This window comes from Echinops telfairi, unplaced genomic scaffold (assembly GCF_000313985.2).
Source record: "Echinops telfairi isolate 266 unplaced genomic scaffold, ASM31398v2 ScPeMD7_2291;HRSCAF=2852, whole genome shotgun sequence".
In the NCBI taxonomy this organism is placed as follows: Eukaryota; Metazoa; Chordata; class Mammalia; order Afrosoricida; family Tenrecidae; genus Echinops; species Echinops telfairi.
Window position 1 is genome coordinate 31,894,954 of NW_022106189.1, and position 17,298 is coordinate 31,912,251.

Sequence of the window (17,298 nt, forward strand, 5' to 3'; positions counted from 1 at the left end):
TATTTTAATAAGAACGAAGAATATTCCAGATGAAGAGACACTACAGTTTCCAACATGGTTTGAATCACCCAGTTTCTTTTTAAAAAATTGGTTTACTCAGTTTTGCTCCCCCATTTTCTGTGTAAAAGAGACAATGTCCCTGGAACGGCTGGTACTGTGAATTCTCTTTCTTTCCCTTGCTTTTGGAAAGAGAACTTTCCATGGCTTGTGAACTACATGTGTTATTACTGCCCTCGGTCATCTCCCAACATAAGCCTGGGAAAGTATTCATTGATTTGAATCTTGCCAAAATGACACACTTACTCTACAATTTATAGTATTTTCCTCACAACCACAGTGATGATTCAAGCAGTGACACAGACAACAGGTGCGAGCCCTCCTTGAAGATTGACCACGTTGCTTTTCCCACCTGCAGTCTGTGTCTCTTCTCTTTTTTCTCTGTGGAATCAGTCACCACTGGATGGGGTCAGGGGGCTCTGACCATTGCCTTGACCATGACCTGTGCTTCTTAGAATGGTCATTCACTGTGTGAAGGGGACGCTCTGTGTTTCTATGGCCAGCGGAGAGGTCAGACCAGCTCCCAGGACTGTCTGCATGGATGCAGGGCGATGCACTTCCCCAGAAAGAGAGGAACCGGGACTTTCTGCATTGTTTCAGTTTTGTTTTTTTGTTCCTTTAGTGTCATGTTACAGGAGAAAAAAACTCCCCAGAAGGAAGCTCACAGTCATTTAAATGTGGATAGTTTTAGGAGAAAGAGAACAGACCAGCTAGTTTCTTATGTTTGTTTTAATAGCTAAGACAAACACTTTTGGAGGTATTTTTAAAGTTTCTTATTTTGTTGTCGTTGTCATTCACATATAGCCTTAGCCTTCTTTTCCACAATTCAAGTCAACTACTTATTAATAAACTTGACAGCAACAATGTGGGAGACCTTCAATGAGATGAATTGAGGCTGCAGCAGTGGGTGTGAATATAATGATTATGGGGCTAGTGCGGGGGGTGGGGTGGGGGGGTGGGGGGCTTTGCTCTGTTGTATACCGGGTCACTTTGAGGCAGAAGCCACTTGATAACTCCTAAAAACATCACTTATCCATCATTTACTCTGCATCTCAAGTTGGGCCTGAGGGGTTGAACTTGCTTAAGGTAAGGCATTTTGATGAGAACTAGAAGCCCTTTAGTGTGTGTGTGGGTGTGTGTGTGGTGTGTGTGTGTGTGTGTGTGTGTGTGTGTACACGAAAGGGTTTTTCAAAGGCCTGTAGATTTTTCATTTTCCTTTCATTCTGCTTTCCCACGAACTTCTGAAATGTCTCCTTAACTAGATAGATACGCATCTATACAGAAGCCAGCAGGTCTTTCAGATCCTTGTTGCTGAGAGACTTAGAAAGGCTTATTTAGAATTGTGGTTGTACTCTGTCCAGTGCAAAGAAGAATGAAGGAAATCTGTAGCCTAATGGACCGAGTGGGCTTCAGCCTCCACTAGCCTGAGCCCAGAAGAACTCAATGGTACCTGGGTACCACTGCTGACTCTGGTCAGGATCACAGCAGGTCCTGGACAGAATGAGGGGAAACATAGAACAAAATTAAAACTTTTTTAAAAGGCCAGATATACGTGTCCCATGAAGACCAATAGACCCACCAAGACGAGGCCCCTCCTAACTCTTCAGGTTCGGAACAACTCACCCCCAGCACTCAGCTTCCATCCAGATAATAAGACCACAGTCTTAACAATGACATGAGCAAGGTAAGCACCCCTTAGAACAAACAACTATATGAAATCAGCAAAAGGCAGCATTTTCCCAGAGATAAAATTCAGAAGTCAGGAGTGTAACAATCATTTTAGTTAATGAACGTTTATTTCCTCCTGGCTTTGTTAAGAGTTGCTGCTAGCCAAAAGGTGAGCAGTTTGATACCACCAGCCCACTCGCCTGGAGAAAGATGAGGCTTTCTGCTCCTGTAAAGATTTAATCTCAGAAAGCCATGGGGCAACGCTACTCTGCCCGACAGGGTCTCACTGAGAGTCAGAATGGATTTAGTGGTGCAGTGAATGTGTATATATAAACTTTCTAACAAGTTTCCTAATTGTACAGAATTTTAGCAAAGCTATTTATATACATATATATACACATAGCTTTGTGAAAATATCCCTGGCCCGAGAAAAGGCAGTGTCTCCTGGTGGGAGCCTGGGGCCAGTCATCGTAGGCACTTCCTGAGTTGAACTGGCCCTGCAAGAAACAGCCTGGAGTAGTGGGAGAAGAGCATGAGCTTTGGAGCCGGGAACACAGGTTTGGGTCCCACCTATTAGGGGCACCCTAATTCCTCTGACCCTCACATCCTGAAGCTATCCAAATGAGGAGGTTGACAACTCGAAAGTTTGGATAGAAACATTGGGAGGCAGTACGTTTACATTAATGGAGAAGGAACAACTTGGAGAAGGAGGGCGGGTAGGCAGGGTTGCAGGACTCAAAAATGGACGCAGTCTCGCTGACTGGTTCATGTGGACATCCGAATTGGTGTGTGTCTCAGCAACAACATAAAGAACATATAGAGAGCTAAAAATCTTAAAAGGGAAAAATGAGACTGTCAAACCACACTGAGAATATGACACCAAGGAGGCTGCCTCTCTGCAGTGGCCGTAACCTAGAATCAACTCTGGGCCTCACGGAGCCTCCAGGGCAGGTTCTTTTTCTTCTTCAAGTCAGAAGTCAAGAGCCAGGCCACTCTTGGTCCACTGAGCTTCCCTGGCTCCTGTAACAAAGATGAACCAGAAAGCCAGGGGGGAAATTCCATGATCTTTCCATTCTTTAAAGTAGAAGCCTTCCTAATGGCACTTTTGTGTGTGTGTTCCACAGGCTGCACGTTAAACAGCCAAGAGTTAAAGCTCACAGTCCACTATGAAAACGGGTTCACTATCTCCAGGGAGAGTGGGGGCACCAGCAGCATCCTGTACCGCTACCCTTTCGAAAGGCTGAAAATGTCTGCCGATGATGGCATTCGAAATCTCTACTTGGACTTTGGTGGCCCCGAGGGAGAACTGGTAAGAGGGCTCGGAAAGCCCTGTTGTGAGTGAGTGAGTGAGTGAGTGAGTGAGTGAGTGAGTGAGTGAGTGAGTGAGTGTGTGAGTGAGTGAGTGAGTGAGTGAGTGAGTGAGTGTTCCTCCTCCTCCCTCCTGGTATAGAAAACCAGGGACTGCCATTGCCTTTGACCCAGGAAATTATTCTTGTTTTGAGGCTGGTGCTGCGTTTGGTTTATGAGGTTCTGCTGTGTGGTGCTGTTTTGTTTGTTTGTTTCACTCCTTTCCCCATGTTAGGAAACCATTCCCTCTTTAGGGGGCGGAGGCATTCACTTTTAAAAAAATGGTTTTGTTTAAGTGTTAGAAATAAAAAGATAGCCCCTTTAAGAAATTGATGTTTACCAAAAATAAGGTATAAAATTCTAAAACTAGCAGACCTTATTAATTAATACCCAGCTCTTTGTTGGGATAAGCATTGAGAGGAACAGAGTGACTTGGCTGTAACAGAAATATGCTGAATAGGAAAAAGATGGAGAGCTACCCATAGAGCCACCTTTGTTGGCTTCCTTGTCTTTCAAAGAAAACATCTCCAGGAGGTCATGACTCCCCGAGAGACTATATAGATGACACACATAGTAACTGAGTACACTGCTGCCCTGTCTCCGTGACCTAAGTCAGTAGTTCAGTGTTCACAGGTAAATGTCCACTCTCACAATCACAGCACATGTACGTTTGGAAACGCAGACCTGAGGACACCCTAAAGAGTTTCGTTCAACCCCATGGAAAACTGGCGAGAGGCCTTATTTGGAAGAAGCCCTGGTGGCTGCTAACAGCAAGGTCTGAAGTTCAAAATCACTAGCCGATCCATAGGAGGAAGAGGAGACTTTCTACTCCCATAAGGAGTTACTGACTCTTAGGTGGGAGGGTGGGAGTGGAAGATAAAAAGAGGAGCTGATACCAAGGGCTCAAGTAGAAAGAAAATGTTTTAAAAATGATGATGGCAACAAATGTGCTTGACACAATTGATGTATGGATTGTGATAAGAGCTGTAAGTGCCCTTCAATAAAATGATATAAAAAAAAAAAAGCGAATTATGGACTCAGAAACCCACGGGGCAGTTCTACCCTGTCCTGTAAGGTTGCTGTGAGTCAGCATGAAGTCAATGCCACTTTTTTTCAGAAAGCTTTGATTTAAACGAACCTGTGTTTAGGAAACTATAGACAGGCCATGGACTGGGGAATTTTCTAAGTTAGAGGCATTAGTGCGAGTGAAATGCTTCTCTGTTAAATTCACCAATAATTAATAGCAGTTGCCATTTAACAAGCATGATGTTAGATTATACCTACCTATTTATATGAATGGGGCTTTTAAAAGTTCATGGAAAGGTGAAATGGAGAGATACTGGAATTTTTCCACAAACTTTTAGAAGCCCCTTGATTTACAGTAAGTAGATTCAAATCTTAGTAATGAAATTAGTATTCTATCATTTGTGTCTGTTTTTCAAAAGTGTGATTAACTGTACCCAATCCATGGTCTCTATCTTCAGTGTTCATGGTTGGCTAACCAGATAACTCGTGCAGCCTGACCCCAGGCTTCTTAGTCATCTGGTGGCAACTGTCCAGATTGGTGTTCTGCGCTTGGGAGGTTACAATAGCCTCCCAGCCTATTGTTCCCACCACAAACCTACAAAGAAAGGGTGTCAGAAGTCACTCTCATAATGGTCACGCTTCAGCTGAGTTGACTCGTGTTGTTAGAGACACGTAATTGCAATGAACAGTCTCCATATGGAATGTTCCTCCTCATTATTTTAAATCCTGTACATCTTATTTAATTTCCAAGGGAAAATTTTTTTTGAAATGTAGTTCACAAAATCATAGAGAATGTTACACTTCTCATAGAATAAGATATATGCTTCTTTACTGATGCATTAGGCACCCCTGGCTAGGCAGTGGGATAAGTTTGGGGCTGCTGGCAAACATACACCCTGCTCCATGGGAGAAAGATGAGGCTGTCTTCCGTGAAGAATTACGGCCTTGGAAACCCTAAGGAGTAGTTCTGCTCTGTCCTTTGGGTTGGAATCAACTTGACCGCAGTGGGCTTGGGTTTGGTTTGGTTATTGATACTAAATGCTCTACTTTTCCACATCAATGGTATCTTAACTGTAGATGGGAGAGGTCACCCCCGTGTTTCAATAGGACATGGAGCTTTATTTCACAGTACACTGTGGTTCTTGGCTTTAAAGTTCTCAAGAGGTCCCACAGCTTTGGCACGTTCCTTCTCACGGCTCCTTTGGCAGAGCAGAAAGTCACGTGCAGACAGACCTGTCTACTAACTAACGCTCCTGGCTGTGGTCATGACCATGGATGTCCTTTCTCCGCAGACCGTGGACCTGCACTCTTGCCCGAAGCCGATTGTATTCGTGTTGCACACGTTCTTGTCAGCCAAAGTCACGCGCATGGGACTGCTTGTGTGAGCAGCAGGGAATCAGAAATGAGCCTTGAATGTCACAAGAAGTATTTCCATCTCAAGAAAGAAGGAAAAAAAAAAAAGCACAAAATCGACAGCTCTTTGCTCTCTCCTCCAGCACAGTGCCTTGACACGGACCTGCACAATCACTGCTGACCCATACACCGTCTTTCGAGAAGAGCCAACCTTCCACAAGCTACCTGGACCAGAAATGCTAGAACCCCTAAAAAGCTCCAGCATGAAGCTATTGATTGACGTTGTAGTGGCCGGATGTGGTTTGTCCACCTCCCTTGTTAGAGGGTGGCGCGTGGGTTTTCCTTTTCGACACGCTCACATGCTTCTTTCCTCCTCCTGGTGTCCTTCGTGTGCGGCTTAGCCTGCTGTCTTGTCCCTCCCCGGGGAATTGTGTGTAGTGGCCTGTGCTTCCTGTGGGTGGTGCTTGTTCCACTTCACTGGCCTCACTGGGTCCTTTTCTGTGCCGCCCTGCAGTGCCCTTCCATCTCGCCTGGCTCCTGCCCTGTCCTGGCCATCATTTCCCACTGTAGCACACGTGTCCCAGTGGTGGCCACGTTCACGTGCAGGGTGGGAGCCAGTGCTTTGCAAGGCACGTTTTGGTTTGTAGCTTTTCCTAATCTTCATCTTAGGTAGGAGCCAGGGGTGTTAGAAGATTGATTTCGCGAGCCAGTTCTCATTTTAGCCGAAGCCATTTTTTTATTGCATACCAAATGTGCCTTTGGTTAGGAGTAGTGGAGCTTTACTGTTGACTGTTTGAATAACTAGATGTCACTGCCGTTCCAAGGACAGCCTCTCTCCTAGTTTTGAGGAATGGGAGGTGTGTTTCTCTTAACTCTCTTCTCGAGCTGGCAAATCCCTATAAGAAAGACCAAGCCAGAAGAGAAAGCGTGTTTAAAAGAGTAGGCCTTGTGGGTAAAGCTGGTTTGTCCACACAGACATGATATGTGAACCCAGGCCGGCCCCTGGCTCTCCCTCCCCAACTCTGCGGCAGCTGAGTAGGGCTCCCAGCTTGTACACAGTGCTGAGGCCTGGTACAGCTTCCTGGGTCTTACTGAACCTTCCTCCCTGGCATGACTAGGCCATAGCAGCAGTAGAGGTTATCAGAGAATCACACTCCACTCATCTCTGTCATTATGAAGTCGGTATGAAAAGCATTTACACAGTAGTGTCATGTCTGTATCAAACTTGGAGCTCAGCACAGTCCTTTCATCTTCACAATGTTCTTCATGCTCTCTGAAGGCAGGGCTCCGAGGGGCACTTGTTTACTAGCCCACACGCAGGAGGGGCTTACAGGTGTGTGGTGGGGGCTGAACACTTTGGAGGGTGGCACTTCAAATAGACAGAGAATCACACACCATACAACTTGAGCCGCTTGGTGCGAGTGCAGGTTGGCCAGTGGGCGGAGCGTGAGGAATGACAGGCTTGTGAGTAGAGTTGTGGGTGTGGCCCCGAAGCTGCCCCGAGTGCATGGAGCTGGCGACAGGCATGCGAGGAGGCCCAAAAGGATGCTATGATTCACTAACACATGCAGAAATTAAAAAGGAGACAAGAACATGTTTGTCTTGATGCGAAACGGAAATTGTCGGAGAGGGCTTGCGCTGTCCTCCAGCAGCCCCGAGAGCAAGGCCCCTGCAGCCGCTTGGGGGCCAGACATGAGTAGCCTTCTCCTCGTGGGATGCCAGGTTGTTCTCCAACGAAGTGTGTCGTGGGACTTGGGAACCACAGTGAAGTGTCTTTTTATGAATGGCACAGCCTTGATAAATGTGTATTTTGTATTTAGATGCCAAAACCTGGCAAATTATTTTCAAATAACTGAAAATGGACATTTATAATACCCCACCTCTTTCATAGAGCAAGGTGTGTGTGTGTGTGTGTGTGTGTGTGTGTGTGTGTGTGTGTGTGTGTGTTTCACTGGGAATGATGAACATGATGCAGGATGTCATGGCTCTCAGGTGTGCTGAGTGGGAGGAAATTGCAGCAAGGTGTCCCCTCAGGCAGATGGGCGACTTTGTCATGCACGCACACAAATGCCCATAATTGGCCAATTAGTGTGTGACCATTCTTCCCCGTCTCCTTCAGGCCTCTCTCCATAAAAACTTAGGAAGGCTCAGTTTTTTTTCTTTTTCTGGAAAAGGTAAGTTCTTTCCTTCAAGAGTCCTCAAAATGGACCTTACCTGAAAACTCGCATCCAGTATTTTATATGAAGAAATCCTTTATACAGTATTTATTAGCTAATTGCAACTGTAAACTCAACTACCTAATAGACGAGAGTTTCGGGTTAAATGTTGGGACACATAGGCAGTCAAGACTAGTTCCGGTGTCATTTGAAAGCCATGGTTTAGCACTTCTTCAGCCAGGTAAACTCTGTTAGTGCCTGTCTCTGTCTTCTGTACTCTTGGGAACTTGGCGACTGAAAATTAGCGCACTTAGAAGATATTGAATTATTTATTTCTTATATTTTTATAAGTGAAAAAAGCCTCTTAACAAACGGCTGAAGCCCTTGCTGACTGTTTGCTTTACTTATCCACCTCAGCAAAAAGGTAACAGCTTTTTTTCAGCTCATTAAATGCACTTAGCTGACAAGCCAAATTTTTTTCTTTTAAAAAAACAAACAAACAAACAAAAACGTTAATAAGCTGTGTGGAACCTAGGCAAGATAATGTTTCTCCCGGAAAAACAGGTTTCACTGTAAATGGTTTTGATTGGCAAGAAGTGTGTGACCTCTTTTTAAGAAGTGGATTGTTTACATTCCGAGAGAACTTCCAGGTCTTCTTGTTTAATTTCTATGCACATGGTCGTGGCTGTATGTTTTCAGAAACATGGGAGAATCTTGGTTCACATTTTTTAATGCAAATTACCTTGCAAGCTGCTATGCAAATTCTCTTTAGAGCCCTACCTGCTTAAAGAGTTACACATTTTAAAAGCTTTCAGGGAAGACCTATAGACTTAAGCACTTTCTCTGCTTTTTTCTTGTACCTTATCTTAAACCCTTACACTGGGTTCTGTTGTTCTTTTCACTGGGGTAAGCTGTTGCTTGTACATACTGTGTCAACGGTTCAAATACCCAGCCTCTGTTTCCACATTGCCGCCATCAGTGATTGAGGTCACCATTGAAATGGCTGGTTAGAAAGCCAAAGGTCTTCTTTTTTCAATCCCTAATGAGGAAATCCAGAGAAAGATGACGCTTTCCACTCAAGGTGGGCAGAAACCCATAGGGCAGTTCTGCTCTGTCCTGTGGGATCTCAGAGTCAGAATCGACTGGGAGGTGCCACTGTGTGCAAGGGAATGAAGGAGTGAAAGTGCCAGATCTGTTTAGTCCCCAAAGCAAAGTGCTTTGGTAAGATCTGAATAGCTATGTATTGGAGAGAAACGTACGTACATTGTGGGTTCTTCTTAAGAGTCTTAAGTTGAATGTGACTGGTCACATTCATGCTTTTTCTTTGTTCGGTATGATACTGCATGCCAGTGGTATTATTGTCTACCTTGAGTGTGGAAATCTCTTTCCAGTACACTTGAATTGTTGTGGTGGATTTGTTTCTGTTTTCTTTCCTGTTCCGAACACTCCAGTCCCTCTGGACAACAAGAGTAGAAGAAGCAGCTGTCTGCTCCATCGTCTGTCTGCCCCTGGGTTGACTGCATGGTAAACTAGAGCGGCTTTGACTGTTCACTTCCCCTCTGCTGTCTTTAAAAAAATGACAGCAGCCATATGCTTTCTCTTCTTCCTTTCTTTTTCTTCTTTTAATAAGCTCCTTCATTTTGCTGGCTGTATAGACAGACACACAGATATTTATGGTAACAGTTCCCAAATAGTTATGCCATATAATGAAATTATGTATTTTTGAATACATAGGAATTCATAGGAATTCCTGTGCTGTAATGATACAAAGTAACGTGTACTTCACACTAGTAATAGGCTGCTTGCATAGCTGATTTAAAATCCTTTTTAAAAAATCAGGCAGATCAGTGATACACGCCTGTTCAAGTTAAGGGAAGGTACAATAAGGAAGCTCACAGAATGCGTCTGTTTTCCTGTGTCTAACAAGCTGTTGATTGTACACCCTATTGGTAAGCTGCCAACTACAAGAAGGGTTGCTGTGTATTAACTCAAAAGACTCTTTTAACAAGATCCTGTATTTTGTTTCAAAATTGATAAACTTGAGCTTAACCTCTTGCCACCTCTCCCTTCCCACTTTGGGTGACTGAATTGAAGCACACTTTCATTTTAATAGTGAACCTGTATTTGATGCAATGCAGGTAAGTGCCTGCTGCTCGGTGAGCATTTTATTATATTCCATAAAATCCACCAAATGAGCCATAACCCTTGAATTTCTTCCCCAACTACTCGGGTTAACACCAGACAACGAGGACGGAGAACTTCATTATATTGCAAGGCTGGGTGCCCTCCCTGGTAGATTTCTGAGTAGCTTCTATGGTTTTGAGTCTCGCTTCACCCAAGCCACACAATATGCCTCTGGAACCCGACTGATCCTAGCCCATGTTCCAAAGAATGGACGTTTCTTTTGCAGAAAAGATTCTGAGGGGACATGGAAGAAATTTTGAAACTGTGAGTCTCATGAATGGTTTTGATTCGTGTCTTCTGTCTTTCAATAAGAGCGTATTGATAGACAGCACAGCACCAGGCTCTCTGAAGGATCCCAAAGGAAGTTCCTGCCTTCAGGTCGCATATGTACAAGCCATCATTCCTCAATCGTGGCATGTTGTTCATTTGTCAATCAGTGATAATTACAATTCAGCCACTTTGTATTTCTACCAAAGTAGGCCTGTAGTTCTGTTTCTCTGGACCTGGCAAACTGGAACGTGCTTAAAGAGGTGCTTATAGTCTTTGGCTCTATTCCTGGCACATTTAAATGAGTCTTTCTTTTCATTATACTTGATCTTATTATGCCTAATTAGTTTAGCTTGGGAACAGGGGAAGCACTAAGGGGGTGCAGGGGTGACACCAACAATGGCTCTATAACATGTTTACGCAGTGCTTCAGCAAACATTCATTCATCCTTGTTGAGTATCCCCATAGTTACACCCTCAGTTTATATTGCCGGTGCACCTCAAGGATAAACTCATGCCAATCTGCTTTTTGAACCTTTTACTGAGCGAAGGTCAGCGCTGTCATTGTTCCCCAATGACAGTGACCTTCGCTGGGATCATGTGGTTTCATCTGCACAAACTACAAGCCCGCTGTTGTGTTTGTTGCTGCTGGTGTTTTTGTAGTCACTGATTCTAGTTTTCTGGTGTCTTAGCTACAATACTATGGTAATTAGCACATGTGAACCTGTATCAATTACTTAAGAGAATGAAGTAGTAACTAAAGGAAAAAGGAGAAAAGTAAAAAATGGTTTCCACTCAGTTACTAATGTAGAAAGATTTTACAAAATAATCTTTGTTGCTAGTATTGATATAATCTAAGAAAGGATACATTGTAAACAGCTTACAACTATATTTATCACATGCTATTCTATGATTAAAGTTAATGATGAGCATCACAGGATGGTCTGGTGGGGAGATGGTTGACGGTGGGGTGGCATCGTAAATTACCACTCTGCGTGACAACTGATCCTCTTTTTGGAAAGTGGATCCACTGTTTGGAAAGGAGAGTAGCAGTATTAAAAAGATGAATCAGTGATGGATCTTCTTAAAGAAATGCTTCTCTTTTTTTAATCTACAAACGGCAAGCTAAATATATATTTCAGCTACCCCCTTTTTGAAAACCTACCCCTTCATATCCACACGAATGTCCTTTGTACATCTCATTTACTGGAAGTTCTTACACAGGTAGGACTTGATTTACCAGAAGTGGTGAATCAAAGTGAAATTTTTTTACAACAACACAATTTCACTTATTCTAGAGCACTCTAGCATTCAAATTTAACAAAAAGAGCACAAACACACACCAAAAATAACGGAAGCTGATTGAATTTTTCCTGAGTTGCAGCTTGCCATCCTTCTGACGAAGGATGCCTTTTAGGCAACATCTGGGGCCACCCCAAAGGTACCTGAGCTGTCTGTGACCGGAGTGGCATGTATGGCAGAGTCATATCGAGTGAGGGTCTCCCGCTTTTTTTTAAGTGTCCTGGAATTGTACAGAAAAATTAGATCATGCCTTCAGCTTCTTGGCTCGTACTTTAACATACCCTTTTACAATCAGGTGCTAATGACTACTCCCGCAGCGGCACAGGAGAATCTTGTCTGTTCTTTCAGACTTTTATGTCTCTTCTCAATAGAATGGGTGTCAGTTATGTTTTTTCACCTCTGTTTTGTGAATTTACAAACATTTGGGGGAAAGTGAATGATTTGAACTGTAATCACCAATTTTGATGGTATTCTTGTCATCCTGTAGCAAATCTCCCCCTAACATACGAAACAGTCCTCAAGTAAGGACTCTGAAGCGAGGTTTACAATCTGTTGAATGAGTTCAGCGTTGTAAAAACCTTGATGCTCAAAGAATCTATTTCCCTTTTGGTACCAGATCCCTAAGTCCTTCGGAGAATAACTGCTACTCATTCTGGCTAATCTGCACAAACTCTGTTCATACCCACGCACATGTTCCATCCCACACAACTTTGGTTTCTGTTACGTATTGAAGCTTAGAAATATAGAATAGTATTTCCACAAAGAATTAAAAGTATGCAACATTATGGAGTTTTCTCTTATTTTTAAAACCCTACACTTAGGCATATCTTATTTTTAAATCTTAGTTAAGATTTAAATTTGAAATCTTGTGTCACCAAGCTGGCAAATAAAAAAACCCCATGGTGTAAAAAAAAAAAAAGGCTTTTTATGTGTATTCTATAGAGATGCATAGACAACACTTCCCTTTGAGTTGCTTATCAACATTTAGCATTGTACATTACAATGAAAATTTGTAACTTAAGGGTATTATATATATAAATACATATATACCTTTGTAACCTTTATACTGTAAATAAAAAATTTGCTTTTAGATTTGTTTTTTCTCTTTATGTGTGTTGGAATAGTTTCAGAGCTGCAAGAAAAATGTCAGGAACTGTATAAAAACTCATACATCCCCTTTACCAGAATTCCCAACGTGTTAGCATTTTATCACATTTTACTCATGTGCTGGCATGAAAGCCTGTCTGTAATCCTCTAGTGTGGACCTGCACTCCTACACTGCCACTATATACAGCTCTCCCAGGCAGGCTGTCCACGTTGGTACAGCACTGCCATGCAGCCCGCTCAGGACGCCTCCTCTCCGTCGCCCCAGGGTCCTATCCAGTGAGACTGTCTTACTCTTACCTCAGTCTCTAGCAGACACAATCCCTCTCCCTTGAATTCTCATGTCCCTGAAAGTGTTACCAAGCTGCGGGAGGACCTTCCACTGCTTCCATCCATATGATCTTAGTATGGATCAAGTCACGATCAAATTCTGGGCAACAATACCACGGAAGTGTGCCCTTCTCAGTATCATCTGGAGGCACATGATGTCACCCCATTCCATCACTGGTGACACCAACTTTGATCACTCTGGAGTTAGTGTCTCCACTATTTTCCCCATTGCATTTTTTTAAAACCATTTTATTGGTGGCTCATACAATTCTTATCATAATCCACACATACACCCATTGTGTTAAACACATTTGTACATTTGTTGCCATCATTCTCACCCATTGCATTTTATTAGCATTTTGGGGTGGAAAGATCCTAGCACTAAATAATGGTGTTATTCATCAAACCTGCACCCACCAACCTCGGCATGAATCTGTCCAATTAATCCTTTGGACTACTTGTTTCTGTATGTCCTATGGGAAGCAGAACCCAGAGGAGAGAGTCTGCAAACAAATTCTCTATGTTCATATGTTGAGTCAGTCTGGGAGGCCGGGGCTCCTGTGGAGGGAGACCTTCAGATTCGGAGGTTGGAGATGCCTCCCACTCACATTCTCCTAAGTTTAAAAGTTACTCCCCACGGTGTCCCCCCATAATGCTAATTGTTAGGTGCTTGCAAGCACATGGTTGATACTCTATAAGCTTGAGAGTCAGATGCTTAAAGGCTGTTTGCCTGTAGGCTGTCTGCTATGGAGAGCAATCAGACCCTACCATCTGCCCCACCCTAAATATGGCCCACTCCCTTCTAATAAGGCTCATAGATTGTTCCCCTGGAGAAGAGCTCAAACCAGCTCTAAGACCACTGAGGTTAGGCCACCATCTTGTTGCATATGTACCTTCCTGTCACATGTATGCCTCTAGTACCTCCCCTTCCTATTGTGTGTATACCCCAAGCTCCTCTCCTTCATGTTAAGTGTATCCCATTAATACAGTGGTTCTCAACCTTCCTAATTCCGCGGCCCTTTAATACAGTTCCCTCATGTTAAAATTATTTTCATTGGTACTTCATAACTCTAATTTTGATACTGTTACAAATCATAATGTAAATACCTGATAAGCAGGATTCTGAGGCGACCCCTGTGAAAGGGTTGTTCAACCCCCAAAGGGGTCATGACCTACAGGTTGGGAACCGCTGCCCTAATAGAGCCCCTTGTTATGCATGTGCTTACTGTGGCTTTCATACCTGGAATATATTACTGACTCATAATGGTTCCGGTCACCATGGAAGAGGTGAGCCCTTCCATGCCTTGTCTTGTGTCTCTTTAGTGCACCCCTCAACTACACAACCCCCCCCTTGAACCCTTTCGGTTGTGGGGAGGCTGGTCCCCCACATGCCCCTCAATTTTAATCAGTCCAGACACCATTGAGACTAGAAAAACTAGGGCGTTCCCAGCTACCACTACCTACTGTTCTGAAAAGATCACATTGCAAAGCCCTAGATTCAGTGGAAAAATGAGAAATTATCAGTCATAAAGGAGACCAGCCTTGCTGGTTGTAAAGGCATAGATGGGACCTCAAAGACTACAACCCTTCAAGGCTGGAATTGAGCTAAAACCCATGCCAAAGCAAAACAAAAAGTATGAGATCAAAAAAACTTCAAAGATCCAGGGTTATAAAAGAAGAAAGTGATTGCAATGGATGAATTGAAATAAAACTTGAAGATAAAACGATCTGCTCTATAAACCTTCACCTAGTTCACAGAAACTTAGAAGGTAGCTCATTCATTACCCCCAGAACTCAGGCCCTGGTGGCCCAATTGCTGAAGCACCCAGCCGGAGAATGGTGCAGCCTGCTTCTGCCAAGATGTCAAGTCTTGTCCTAAGCGGCAGTTCTATAGGGTTGTTAGAAGTCAACACGAGGGTTACGAGTTCCACCCTACTTCGAGGAGAGGAAACCAAGCTTTGGGGAGCTATGTTTACTGTGAGAAAGGCTGCCCTATGCCGCCTTCACAGTCGTTGCCCTTTTGATCTCACTCTTGCAGCCAGTGTCCATCTTGTTGAGGGCAATCCTCTTTTTCCACCGACCCTCCATTTCCTCAAGTATCATGTTGTTCTCCAGATATTGGTCTCGTCCACGGTGTATACGAGAAGGCACCCTATTTTTGCTTTTAAGGAGCATTCTACCCAAATGTTGCAAAATTTTCATTCCACAGGGGTCCAGGGACTCCCGCCCCTTGGTTTCGCCTCGCCCACCTCTCTTGGCCCCACCCCCAGCCATGGCTCCGCCCCCAGCCCTCGCCCCAACTCGCCTGTCCCATCCGGACACTCCCCCTATCCCATCCTCGGCAATCACCCTATCCTGGACACGCCCCCTGTCCGCCCCGCCCTCTCCTTGCTCTCGCTGCCCAGGCGTCAGTCGACAGCAGCGCGGAGCGGTACTTGTAATACCGGCCGGGGCCGCCAGTAGGCAGCCGCGCGCCCTGGGGCCGACCGCTCTGGGCCGCGCTCTGCGCTCCTCGCTCGCCCTAGGACTCGGCTCCGGCTGCGAGCGGCCGCCCTGCCCGCGCCCAGCCCCGACCCGCCGGGCTCCCCGCGCCGGACCCAGCACCTCGGCTCTCCGGGGCCGGACCGAGGCCACCAGCAGCACCGCGGGGTGTGGGGCGGATCCAGGAGATGAAATGACAACGTCAATCCTCCAGGTGCGTTGGTTGGCGCGGCGTGCGGAGGCCGAAGGAGGCGCGGCAGGGCCTGCGGGCCGCGGAGCCCGGTGGGCGGCCTCCCCTGAGCTGGACCTCGCGCCCCGCCGCCCCGCGCCGGCAGCCCGCGGCCCTCCGCCGGTTTGCCTTCACGCGCTCGGAGCGGAGGGCTGCCTCCCGGGTTGCGCCGACTCCGAGGCCGCTACCTACAGCCGGCGCTCGGCTCAGCCTCACCTGAGCCCCACGGGCGCCTCCTGGGGCAGCTCGGGCCTCGGGCCGGTCGCCCCGGAGCAGCTTGCCCCGCGCCCTGGAGGCCCCTTTTCCCCACTTGGAGCAAGCCCTGAGCTCTCCGCCTTCCCTTGTGGGCCAGCGACCCTTCATTCATTGCTCAGGTCTTGCAGGGCGTTGCTCGGGTGGCGCCACTCGGGATGAGTGCTTGACCCACGCGCCTGGTGTTGTCAGTCCTGCAGGGCCAGGGAGTAAACATGCCCAGCTCCATGCCTTCGCCACTGCTGGCAGGTGACCTTGGGCTGGTGTATTTGATCTTGGAATCTCGGGTTTCCTTGTCTGTAAAATGGGGGTGGGAGTGCTGCGCCCCGATCCGTGGAGATGTGAGGAGGAAGGATGAAGGTGGATCGTTCCGTTTAACGTGGCCCACACAGTGTCCGGTCCATTGTTGGTGCTCAGTAAGTGAAGACAGATAAAGTGCCTTAGAGGGGGTTAGGCAAGACTTCATGGGAGAGGAGGCTTCTCCGAGCCCCCCCAGCATCAAAGCGTGCTGACCCTGGGTGGGGGGAGGCAAGGAAATCACTGGAGCCCAGAGCCAGACCCCAACCAGACCTCTGAGAGGTAATCACAACTGTGGCCAACTCCATTCTCGGGCCAGGTCCAGCCTGGCCAGCCAGTGTTCGTCGGACCTGTGAGCTATGCATGGCTTTTATATTCTTTTTTTTCTTTTCTTGTTGGTTTTTATAATCTTAAAAACCGTGTTATCCAGGCATGATTCATAGATCACACACTAAACCTATTAATGTCCAAATTCAGTGGCTTTTAGTATATTTATAGATTTGTGCAACCATCCCGGCAGTCCATTCTAGAACATTTTCATCGTGCCCAGGCCTCCCCCCACCCGAAAAGAAACCTCGCGCCCCTCAGCTGGTGCTCCCAATCCCCACACAACCTTCCTGGTCCCAGGCAACGACTAATCTACTTTCTGTTGTGTAGATTTGCTTGTCCAGATTGTATATAAATGGGATCATATAATACCTAATTCTTTGTGAGGCACTCCTTTCGCTTAGCACCGTTTTCAAGATGCCTCCTCGTTGTAGGTTCTTGTATCTGTCAATAGTTTGTTTTGTTTTTTAATGCAAGGATATGCATTAAAAGTCGTGGAGCGCCCGTTCCCGTGTGCGGAAGAGGTGCCTCTGGGGCAGAGCCAGTCCCCTTTTGTACAAATGTCCTGTGGCTGCTTTCGAAGCGCAGGGACGGAGTGGGTGCACAGGCTGGCGAAACCAGAAATGTTTACTATCCGGCCCCTTAAGTTTGCAAGTTCTGGCTTTCTTGTCATCCTCCACTATACGTGTTACGAGAGGTGTGGAGGCAGGCAGTTTTGCTCTCACCTCGCTCTCCTGTTAGACAAAGCTGTGCCTCCTGCACGTTTCTCGTCCTTCGCTTGTGATCGAGGGCTGTCGAGTTGCTTCCGATGCCTGGTCCCACGCCCTCCGCCCCGTTGTCATGTTTGAGCCCATTGCTGCAGCCCTTGTGCCAATCCTTCTCGTCCAGGGTCTTCCTCCTTTTGCTGACCTGCTTCACC

The 17,298-nt window shown here is 45.8% G+C and overlaps 2 protein-coding genes across 2 annotated transcripts in view; both read left to right on the top strand.

Moving 5' to 3' along the window:
• SNTB2 (syntrophin beta 2) overlaps nt 1-12,449 on the top strand; it is a 70,200-nt gene extending 57,751 nt beyond the window's left edge. The window contains exons 6-7 of the mRNA XM_045293919.1: nt 2,850-3,034; nt 5,391-12,449. Of these exons, the coding sequence (XP_045149854.1) occupies nt 2,850-3,034; nt 5,391-5,483 (278 nt within the window). The 3' untranslated portion in view covers nt 5,484-12,449. The remainder of the gene's footprint in view (nt 1-2,849; nt 3,035-5,390) is intronic.
• A 2,933-nt stretch (nt 12,450-15,382) lies between these two features.
• The window catches only part of VPS4A (vacuolar protein sorting 4 homolog A), a 9,931-nt gene continuing 8,015 nt past the window's right edge, over nt 15,383-17,298 (top strand). Inside the window, exon 1 of the mRNA XM_004704585.3 lies at nt 15,383-15,488. Within this exon, the coding sequence (XP_004704642.1) occupies nt 15,468-15,488 (21 nt within the window). The 5' untranslated portion in view covers nt 15,383-15,467. The remainder of the gene's footprint in view (nt 15,489-17,298) is intronic.